Source organism: Pongo abelii, chromosome 10, assembly GCF_028885655.2.
Source record: "Pongo abelii isolate AG06213 chromosome 10, NHGRI_mPonAbe1-v2.0_pri, whole genome shotgun sequence".
NCBI lineage: Eukaryota > Metazoa > Chordata > Mammalia > Primates > Hominidae > Pongo > Pongo abelii.
In genome coordinates, this window is record NC_071995.2 from 50890298 (window position 1) to 50901793 (window position 11496).

Genomic DNA, 11496 nt, shown 5'->3' on the forward strand with positions numbered 1-11496 from the left:
AGATATGCTACTGTTATTGTAGTGTCATTTCTTCTAGGCCCTCTGGGGCAAGAGAGTTAGGTAATACATGTATGTATACTAACCATGTGCATATAGGTATCTATAATCATTTCTGTATCTATTCATCTGACTATATATTAAGCTAAATACAAGTTCACACTGCTGTTTCCCATTCTAACCCAGTACCACAGAGTTCATTATCTAGCCTTTCCGCCTTGTGGATCTGTGACTTCTCCCTCTGACAGTGAGAAACCTGGCTCCCAACATTCATTACTTATTTGTTCAACCCCAATATATATGTAAAGCACTTTCAAAATTTTTAACCCATACTCCAATAAGAAACAGATGTACCAGTTACAGTACAGTGTTTCTGTAAAGTGCATCCTTCTTTTTGTTTTTAGCCTTTGAGAGTTTCCAGTGAAAACACTGTTTTCCAAAGTTACTTAGGTCAGCTCCTTTTCTTCTCACCCTCCTCAGTGTGTGTCATAAATGTGTAATATAATTGGATTAATTTGTCACAGTCTGCATTCTATCCCAGAATACTCTGGCATCCTGGCTGATTTTCTCAGTTGTTTATCGTATGTTGGATAAACACATATTAGCACTAAGTTCTCTGGGAGCACAATTCCTGCTTATGTCCATATCTCCCAGTTACATCTACATAAATAGGTGCCCTGTGAATATATTGAATGACTGAATATACTTTTATTCATTTAAATATTAAAAAAAGCAAGACGCAGATCCTTAGTTGCTCCTTTTTGTTCACTAATGATTCCCAACTCCCAACCATCTGGCTGGCTCCAGCCCAGTCTAGAAAAGTCCTGTTCCCTTTCCAGCTCTCCTTCCTCTGATGTACTGAGACACTGGGGACCCAGGTGGAGCACACATGCACGCACACAAATCAACACGCATATGCTGTTTTGCTCTCCCTGCCCTTTTACCTTTACAACCGTTACACAAAGATGTGCTTTCCTCCTGGGGATGCCTTCACCATCCCCTCTCTTCATCCCTATCCATCTCTTCTCCCAAACTCTCTTGTAAAGCCCTATTCCCTGGGAAGCCCTGTTTGATTTACCCTCTGGGCAGTTTTCCCTCTCCTGACAGCATTCTGGGCCTTTACCTGAGAGCAGGGAGAGGATGAAGAAAAGAGAGAGGAAGCGCTGAAGGGGTGGGAGGGCCAAGAGAGCTCCTGGAGTAGGCTGGGCTAGCACTGAGGTCCAGGAGGATGGCGGAGCCTCCAGAAGTGTTGCAGTGTCTCCATCACCTCTCTGTCCCTCCCCCAGGACTGCCTTTGCTCCCACCAAAAACACCGATATTTCCTGGTGTCTATTCTAAACTCCTTCTATGGGCTGGAAGCTGGAGGCCCAGAGATAAAAAAGGAATGGGGGCCGTATTCTCAAAACACCCACAATCTAACTGGAAAAATGACGCAGGAAAAGAGGAGCAAAAATATAAAATAGCAACACAATAATGTGGATGAATTAAAAGGAAGGCAGGGTGTCAACTGGCCAAGTAGGTGAGGAAGAGGTGCCAGAATTTGGTTAGTGATGGGCTAGGTGTGGTGTCTCATGCCTGTAATCCCAGTACTCTGGGAGGCTGAGGTGGGAGGATCACTTGAGTCTAGGAGCTCAAGCTCCTATATTGTCCAGCCTGGACAATATAATAATAAGATCCTGTCTATATAAAAATACCTTTTTTTTTTGAGGGGGGTTTCACTCTTGTTGCCCAGGCTGGAGTACAATGGTGTCATCTCAGCTCACTGCAACCTCCGCCTCCTGGATTCAAGCAATTCTCCTTCCTCAGCCTCCCAAGTGGCTGGGATTACAGGCATGCGCCATCACGCCAGGCTAATTTTTTTGTATTTTCAGTAGAGACGAGGTTTCACCATGTTGGTTTCACCAGGCTGGTTTCGAATTCCTGACCTCAGGTGATCTGCCCTCCTCGGCCTCCCAAAGTGCTGGGATTACAGGCGTGAGCCACCACACCCGGCCTAAAAAATTAAAAAATTAGCCAGATGTGGTGGTGCATGACTGTGGTCCCAACTACTCTGGAGGCTGAAGTGGAAGGATCACTTGAGCCCATGAGGTTGAGGCTGCAGTGAGCTGTGACTGAGCCACTGCACTCCAGCCTGGGTGACAGAGTGAGACCCTGTTTCAAAAAAAAAAAAAAGAATGTGGCTAGCGATGAGGGGAGTGAAGGGAGGGTCCTTGTAAGCTGAAAGCTTGGAGTTCAGGGGAAGAAATGATCTCTGAGCACCAATTATGCCTCATCCTCACTTCCCCTTATCCCATTTCAATCCCCAAGATGAAAAACTACCAGGGGGTTCTGGGGAAGGTGATTCAGCCAGCTAACTGAAGCAGAGTGTGTTTCAGGGTCGTTGTCCACGGGACCCTGAATATCAGGTGGAGCACAGGTTCTATGGTGGGGGAGGACATCGAGGAACAACACACACCGGGACCTGTGGGGTCGGGGGGCGAGGGGAGGGAGAGCATCAGGTCAAATAGCTAAGGCATATGGGGCTTAATACATAAATATATGGGCCGGGCACAGTGGCTCATGCCTGTAATCCCAGCATTTTGAGATGCTGAGGTGGGCAGATCATGAGGTCAGGAGTTGGAGACCAGCATGATCAACATGGTGAAACCTCTTCTCTACTAAAAATACAAAAATTAGCCGGGCACGGTGGCACGTGGCTGTAATCCCAGCTACTCAGGAGGCTGAGGCAGAAGAATCGCTTGAACCCAGGAGGCGGAGGTTGCAGTGAGCTGAGTTCGCGTCACTGCACTCCAGCCTGGGCAACGGAGCATCAGACTCCGTCTCAAAAAAAACGAAAAACAAAAAACATAAATACATAAGTGATGGATTGATAGGTGCAGCAAACCACTGTGGCACACGTTTACCTATGTAACAAACCTGCACATTCTTCACATACATCCCAGAACTTAAAGTAAAATTTAAAAACTAAGAAATAAAAAGTAAAGTGCCCCCCAAGTCCTTGAGGAGAAGAGAATTATGGGATCAGGAGCACGTTTCAGCAGGACCAGTTTGGATGGTATGTGTGGGAGAGATGGCAGAAAACAGAGGCTTCAGTTTAGCTGAGGTTTACACAGTAGTTCCCATCAGGCCCACGTCAGCCTTAGGCCATGTCATGATGTGATGTGGTCATTGAACTTCCTCTCTGGGACTTTCTGTCTGTGGACTGTGCCACTGCTTCTCGTCTCAAATTTAAAGCTGAATATGGTCCCCACAGGCCCCTTCCTTTATCCCTTGTTCTCAAAAGGAAGTCAGCACTTGGGGCACCATGAATTTAGAGGGACGGGTTGAGTGTGAGAGACACAGCATGAAGGACCAGAAGACCAGGGTATAATGTAAATGAGGAGGAGGAAGTTCCAGCAGAGTTTGTTTATGGAAAAGCTTAAGTGATAGCCCAGGCTATTTAGACTTTCCTCAGCCTGGAAGAAACTTAGCAAACCCTTCTCACACAAAGGCCAGACAGAATCCCAGGGTTTTGTACCTTGGCCCACACTCTTTGTCTGAGTGCTGAACATGTGCTTCAGATTTCTGCCCTGGGTACTAAGGCAGAGGGCATCCCAATGGCAGGAAGGCAGAGTTCAAGCGTCTCAGTCTGCAAAGAGACTGGTTAGACTCTCAGCGCTGATAGCCATACAACTGGGGATCATGCTAGAGGGAGGGGGAAACAGGGAAGTGTAATCCTGGGGTGGTGGGTGGAACTGGACTATGCAATCGGGCTTAGAATCTAGAAAGTAACAGAGCTGGGCAGGTGGGAGCAGCAGGCAGGGAGAATCTGAGGAGGCGGTGGTAGCAGTGTGGGAAGGTGGGGCTGGAAATTGAGGAGGATTGAGGAGGGAGTGGTGGATGTTAGAAGGTGGCAAAGTGTTGGGCTTTTTCTGAACGATAACCTACAAAGGAGTAGCACAGACTTTTTTTTTTTTTTTTTTTTTTTTTTTTTGAGACAGGGTCTCACTCTGGTTGTTCCAGGCTGGAGTGCAGTGGTGTGATCTCAGATCACCCCTTCCACCTTAGCCTCCTAGGTAGCTGGGACTAAAGGCATGCGCCACCACATCTGGCTGATGTTTTGTATTTTTAGTAGAGATAGGGTTTGGTCATGTTGCCCAGGCTGGTCTGGAACTCCTGGGCTCAATTGATCCTCCCACCTTGGCCTCCCAGAGTGCTGGGATTACAGGCATGAACCACTGTGACAAACATCTTTAAAGAGCCAATCAATCTGGGTGCAGTGGCTCATGTCTATAATTCCAGCACTCTGGGAGGCCGAGGCAGGAGGATCACTTGAGCCCAGGAGTTCCAGACCAGCCTGGGCAACATGTCGAAACCCCGTCTCTGCTAAAAATACAATTAGCCAGGCGTGGTGGTGTGTGCCTGTAGTCCCAGCTACCTGGGAGGCTAAGGTGGGAGGATCTTCTGAACCTGGGAGGTCAAGGTTACAGTGAGCCGTGATGGAGTCACTGCACTCCAGCCTGGGAAATAAAATGAGACCCTGCCTCAAAAAAAAAAAAAATCTAGAACCAGACCAGAAATACCATTTTGACCCAGTGATCCCATTACTGGGTATATACTCAAAGGAATATAAATCATTCTATTATAAAAATACATGCACATATATGTTTATTGCAGCACTATTCACAATAGCAAAGACATGGAACCAACCCAAATGCATGGAATACTATGCAGCCATAAAAAGGAATGAGATCATGTCCTCTGCAGGGACATGGATGAAGCTGGAAGCCATCATTCTCAGCAAACTAACACAGGAACAGAAAACCAAACACTACATGTTCTCACTCATAAGTGGGGGCTGAAAACAATGAGAACACATGGACACAGGGAGGGGAACAACACACACTGGGGCTGTCGGGGGGGTGCGAGGGGAGGGAGAGCATCAGGTCAAATAGCTAATGCATGTGGGACTTAATACCTAGGTGTTGGGTTGATGGGCAGCAAACCACATGGCACACGTTTACCTATATAACAAACCTGCACATTCTGCACATGTATCCCAGAACTTAAAATAAAATAAAATAAAATTTAAAGTTAAAAAAGAGCCACACTGGAATCCTGAAAGAGCACAGCCATCTCTTTCCCCTTCCCAACTTCCCACAGGCTTTCCATCTTATTCAGGAGCACCAACCCGAAGTCCAGGAGAAAGACTCTAAGACCCTAGCCAGAACCATGTGTAGGACAAAATAAACAGTGATAAAGAGTGTGCGGCAGGACCCCAGTACCCTGGAACCCATCTCTGACCAGCCTTGGTTCCAGGGAGCTTGGTCAGAGCTTGTGGCAGGGGGTTGAAGAGCCTTGGTGGAAGAGGTGCTTTCTCTTACCCCTTTCCCAATTTTGCCCTTCCTCTCCTCTGCCCTGGTCTACTTCTCCCATCAGCAGTAGCTTCTCCCATCAGCTGCCCCACAACCCTCTCCTCCCTGCCTCTCCAGTCTGCATCAGTATCTCAGGGCAACAGGAAAACACCATTCTCCTAACACAGGTCCTAGGGTCCCAGGGTTGCATGGTGAAGGGGGCGGTGCTGACAATGAGGTTCGTATTATTTCTATTTACCTAAAAGTTCAAGAAGCCCTTGCTGACATTGTTGCTTGGGGCCCAGCATTTAAACTTAGTCACTGCCCAGAGCCCTTGTTTTAGGAAAGAATGAGATGGTCCCTGTTGCATAACCCAGAGCTGGGTGGGTGTGGGTTGCCGAAGGAAACAGTCCTTCTTCCTCTCTCTTGTGAGGCCTGGCTAGGAGTGCCTGGGATGGGCGGGACGTTGCCTGGGGAAGGTGGGTGGGGAGCGGTGGAACCCGACCCTTGGAGCGAAGGCGGACAAGTAGGCAGGCAAAGATGCTCAGAGTAGTCCCTCCCCATAATCCCCTGGGCACAAGACAGTCTGATGAATCTAGAAAACCCCATGGATGACTGACTGGGAGGGAAGGAGACGGATTCTGGGAGAGGAGAGGAATGGAGGAGCGAGCTTACCTGAAGGACGGGGATGGGAAGCGGGGTGGGGTCTGCTCTCTGGCCACTGTCCCCAAGGGCCTCCCGAATACGAGTTCCTCTAATTCTGTCCCTCTCTAGTTTCAACCTGCCAATTTCCCCCTTTCCCTGCCTTCCAGCCTGTTCTCACCCTGCACACAGCCCTCTCCAATCCTTCCAGACTCCGCATGCGCCCACCACAATGCTAGGGTCTCCCACGGTTCATTCAAAGTGTATCCCTCCCTGCCTCCCGGCCCTTCCCCCTATTGGCTTACCCCAATCTGGTTCCCCTCGGGCCCCTTTTCTCCATAGTCACATCTCAGGGGTGCTTTCTCTTACTCCTTTCCCAATTTTGCCCTCCCTCTCCTCTGCGCCGGTCTACTTCTCCCATCAGCAGTAGAATTTCCCAAGACCCCGTTATCCACCCTCTCCCTCTTTTCTCTGTCCCTCCACAGTTGCCCACTCCTCTCGTGATCCACACACACCATCTCTTCTCAGTTCCCTTTCAGCACCCGTCTTCTCACTCCCCACCGGGTCCCTGCACGCCCCTCGTCGTCCTACACACACACACTAAGTGGATTGCACTCTCGTCCTCCCCTTCTTCCGCTCCTCCCCACCCTCCAGTCCCTCCAGCCAGCTGTACAGCTCCCAAATTCCGGGCCGAGATTCCCGGGAACAAAGCAAGAAAAATCACAGCAATTTGGGAAGTAAACAGAAACTGGAAAGGGAGGGGGAAAGAAGAGTGGGGAGGACCCAGGTTGGGGGGGCCCTCTCCAGTCCCACCCAGTTTAGGGAATGCCCCTGCCCTCTCCCCCACCCCCCCTTCACCTGGTTCTTAAAGGGCCCGGCCCCTGGCCGGCGGCTACTTAAGACAGAGGGGCGGCGGCGGGCAGCAGCTGCGCTGCGACTGCTCTGGAAGGAGAGGACGGGGCACAAACCCTGACCATGACCCCCCATAGGCTGCTGCCGCCGCTGCTACTGCTGCTAGCTCTGCTGCTCGCTGCCAGCCCAGGAGGCGCCTTGGCGCGGTGCCCAGGCTGCGGGCACCGGGTGCAGGCGGGTTGTCCAGGGGGCTGCGTGGAGGAGGAGGATGGGGGGTCGCCAGCCGAGGGCTGCGCGGAAGCTGAGGGCTGTCTCAGGAGGGAGGGGCAGGAGTGCGGGGTCTACACCCCTAACTGCGCCCCAGGACTGCAGTGCCATCCGCCCGAGGACGACGAGGCGCCTTTGCGGGCGCTGCTGCTCGGCCGAGGCCGCTGCCTTCCGGCCCGCGCGCCCGCTGGTGAGTCCGCGCCCCGCCCCTGCCCCGCCCACGTGAGACCCGCGTCCTCCAGGCAGGGTCCCGGGGAGACGGGAGTGGGTGGCCCTGCAAGCCTTTCCGCCCTGGCCCTTGACGATTCCGACTTTGGGGGGCACATTTGTGTGGGGGAGAAGGGGCAAGTGCAGGAAGCTGAGGTGCGGCCAGGGGAGCTGGGGATACAGCAGAAGGTGTCTGTGCTCTCGGCCTTCCTTTTTGCTCCATTTATTTTCCCTTGATGGAGTGTGTGTGCAGGTGGGAACTTGGGGGAGGCAGGGGGAGAAATGGAGGGTTTTAGGGCCATCCCATGGGCTCCAGCAGGCCCAGCTCCTACAACCCTAGACGGCCAAGCTGGGGAAAGGACCCAAATGTTGTTCTCAGCTTCCACTTGGAGAAAGAGGGAGGGGAACCCCAGACTCCGAAATTCTGCACACACTGAGAAATGACTCTTTTCCTCCTAATACCAGTGTTCGAAGCACCTAAACAGGAGGGGTCTAGAACCGAAGAGGCCCCAAATCCAGAGCTGTATTAGACTTGAGTAGGGACTGAGGGCAAGCTAGGGCCTAGGGTAGGGAAGAGGGGAGAAAGAGTAGGGGAAAGAGGGAATCTGCCAAATCAGGGTTATGATTTAAACCTGCTCAGAACCGTTCACCCATCCTACCCCACCCTGCTCCAGGGAGGAGAGCAGAAGCTGAGTCACTGGGTGGGTGGGACAGAAATGAATCAGCCCTGAAAACATGGGGGGCAGCAGGGAGATGGGGAGGGCAGGAAATGCAAACTGCGCATCCCAGACTCTCTGGGTTCCTTCCACGGGAGGGGATGGAGAATTCACTTGGAGTTTCTTTCAGTCCCAAATGCCCGAGTGCAGGCTTCTGGGGGTCCTCCTAGAAGGTGATCTGGATGGATGAGAGGAGGCAGTTTGGAACTAAATGGTTGGGTGCTAAATGTAGGGAATGAAGGACAAGGTCTGGGGAGGGGTGGGCATCTTGAGGAAGAAGGATCAGACTCAGGATTGCAGGGGAAATGTCTCCTGGGTTGTGAGTGATAGTTAGCTGGGAGCTTGTCTTTGGGCACAGAGGGAGAGGATCCCTTCAGGGGTTCTGATATCTGATTAGATATTAGGCAAATTCCAAGGAGTCAGTACATGCTCCCCTTTCTGCCTTTTCCTATCCCTGACTTATTTCCTCACCCCTTCCCAGTCCTGAGCTCTCCCCGGACCCTCCGGAAACTTTCTCCAGAGCCAGCAGCAACCTGCAGGTTGGAAGCCCCTCATTCCTTGCACCTTCTTAATCTACCCTCAGCCTATCTTGGTTAAGGGTTAAATCCATGTGCTCCTGGGACCACTGGGGTTGAGCTGGCCTGGGTCACAGGGTACCAGAAGGGAGAGGTTCCCACTGCAGTGCCCCAGAAGTAACCACATCTCAGGCCTGGGAGGGGTGGGTTGAGTCATAGCAAGGTCACAGCAGGGACACACATTCCTTTTGGGTCCCTGTTGGCCCCCCTCCTACATCCGTTGCTCTTCTGCCCCAGCTCGCTGGCTTCATGCGCCCCCTTCTGGCCTCTGGTGGAACAGCCAGGTCTTTTCACCCAAAGCCCAAAGCCCCAAATAGTCCTTTGCATTTGTTCTCCATTTTTCATATATTATTTATTGTAATTAATTAATTGATTGATTTTTAAATTAATTATTTTTTTAAGGTATTTATTTATTTTGAGACAAAGTCTCACTCTGTTGCCCAGGCTGGAGTGCAGTGGTCCAGCATCTCACTGCAACCTCCGCCCCGCCGAGTTCAAGCGATTCTCCTGTCTCAGCCTCTGGAGTAGCTGGGACTACAGGAGCCTGACACCACGCCAGGCTAATTTTTGTATTTTTAGTAGAGACGGGGTTTCACCATGTTGGCCAGGCTGGTCTCGAACGCCTGACCCCAAGTGATCTGCCCACCTTGGCCTCCCAAAGTGCTGGGATGACAGGCATGAGCCACTGCGCCCCGCCAATAATTTATTTATTTTTGAGACAGGGTCTCACTCTGTTGTCCACGCTGAAGTGCAGTAGCACAATCATGGCTCACTGCAGTCTTAACTTCTGGGGCTGAAGCAGTCCTCCTGCCTCAGCCTCTCAAGTAGCTGGGACTGCAGGTGCACGCCACCACACCTTGGTAATTTTATAAATTTTTTGTAGAGATGAGGTTCTCATTATGTTGCCCAGGCTGGTCTCAAACTCCTGGGCTTGAGCGATCCTCCCACCTCCGCGTCTCAAAGTGCTGGGATTACAGGCGTGAGCCATCGCACCCATCCTCATTTTCCATTTTTGCTTTCCAAAATGCATCTCCTTTATAAGCCTTAAAAATCAGTATGGGAAATACTGGGGAATATTGTCAGGAAAAGTAATATAACTATCTGTCAGAGAAAGAAACTAGGGCCAGCGTCATGCAACAGCGGGGCATAAGGCCCTCCCTTCCTTACTTCAGCAGGTGATGTGGGCAAGGCCCTTCTCCACATGGCTCTGCCTGATTTCTGACCTCTCCTTCTCCTGTTCCTCCTCCAGTTGCAGAGGAGAATCCTAAGGAGAGTAAACCCCAAGCAGGCACTGCCCGCCCACAGGATGTGAACCGCAGAGACCAACAGAGGAATCCAGGCACCTCTACCACGCCCTCCCAGCCCAATTCTGTGGGTGTCCAAGACACTGAGATGGTGCGTTTGGAGCTGGTAGGGAGCAGGAGGGGTGGGAAGCCCTGGAGACTTCCATCTGAGACTCCTCCCTTGGGCTTGGAGACGTCTCCATTGTCTGTTCTGGGTGCTTGCCTGGTGGGCCAGAAGGTTAGAACGGGGAGCTGGGCTGGAGCAGTTCTAAGCTGCCTACTCTCCCTCCCCCAGGGCCCATGCCGTAGACATCTGGACTCAGTGCTGCAGCAACTCCAGACTGAGGTCTACCGAGGGGCTCAAACACTCTATGTGCCCAATTGTGATCATCGAGGCTTCTACCGGAAGCGGCAGGTGAGTATTTTTCTTCTCCTCCTGCTTCCAGCAGAAGGCTCCTGCCAGGGAGTGGGGGCGGTGGGGCTTACAAAGCTGCATAAATAAGACACTGCCCCATCTTTAAGGATCTTCCAACTTTAGGAGAACATAGAGAATATAATTTATTAAACAAACTTAGAGAATAATCAACCACACACTGTGAGAGAAAACCTACTTAAGGAATGGCCTAACTCAGTGGCTCTCGAACTTGAGGCATCAGAATCCTCCGGAGGGCTTATGCCGCACAGATGGCTGAGCCTTCCTGATACAGGAGGTGTGGGGTGGGGCCTGACAATATGCGTTTCTAAGATGTTCCCTGGTGATCCAGATTTGGGAACGTCACTTTGAAAACTACTGTTCCAGGCTAGCAGAATGCACACAATTTATTGGTTGAAGAGGGGCAACTAAAGAGAGGGAACCCTGGGCCGGGCGCAGTGGCTCATGCCTGTAATCCCAGCACTTTGGGAGGCCAAGGCTGGTGGATCACGAGGTCAGGAGTTCAAGATCAGCCTGAACAACCTGGTGAAACCCCATCTCTATTAAAAATTACAAAAATTAGCCAGATGTGGTGGCGTGCACCTGTAATCCCAGCTACTCAGGAGGCTGAGGCAGGAGAATTGCTTGAACCCAGGAGGCGGAGGTTGCAATGAGCAGAGATCATGCCACTGCATTCCAGCCAGGGCGACAGAGCGAGACTCCATCTCAAAAAAAAAAAAGAGAGAGGGAACCCAGTGGCCCTTGCTGTCCCGAGGGGACCCTCAGGTGTTTTTGCATCCTCAGACTCAGACGTCCCCTCTCATTCTCCTGCTGGAAGCCTCTGGCCTCACTCCTGACCTGTGTGCCTCTCTCTCCAGTGCCGCTCCTCCCAGGGGCAGCGCCGAGGTCCCTGCTGGTGTGTGGATCGGATGGGCAAGTCCCTGCCAGGGTCTCCAGATGGCAATGGAAGCTCCTCCTGCCCCACTGGGAGTAGCGGCTAAAGCTGAGGTATAGAGGGGCTGCAGGGCCACTGGAAGGAACGTGGAGCTGTCATCACTCAACAAAAATCCCGAGGCCCTCGATCCACCTTCAGGCCCTGCCCCATGGGCCCCTCACCCCTGGGCCTTTACACATGCGGTTGGAAAGAGTGTTGGTGTTGGCTGGGGTGTCAATAAAGCTGTGCTTGGGGTCGCTGGCTTGTGTCTCTGTGTC

At 51.7% G+C, this 11496-nt stretch overlaps 1 protein-coding gene across 1 annotated transcript; it reads left to right on the forward strand.

Annotated features, from left to right (window-relative positions):
• The first annotated feature begins 4622 nt into the window (after positions 1-4622).
• Positions 4623-11479, forward strand: IGFBP6 (insulin like growth factor binding protein 6). Its single transcript, XM_002823306.5, has 4 exons — positions 4623-7281; positions 9839-9984; positions 10168-10287; positions 11163-11479. Exons 1-4 carry the CDS (start codon positions 6948-6950, stop codon positions 11283-11285), a joined length of 723 nt encoding a protein of 240 aa, XP_002823352.3. The 5' UTR covers positions 4623-6947; the 3' UTR covers positions 11286-11479.
• The last annotated feature ends 17 nt before the right edge of the window (positions 11480-11496 follow it).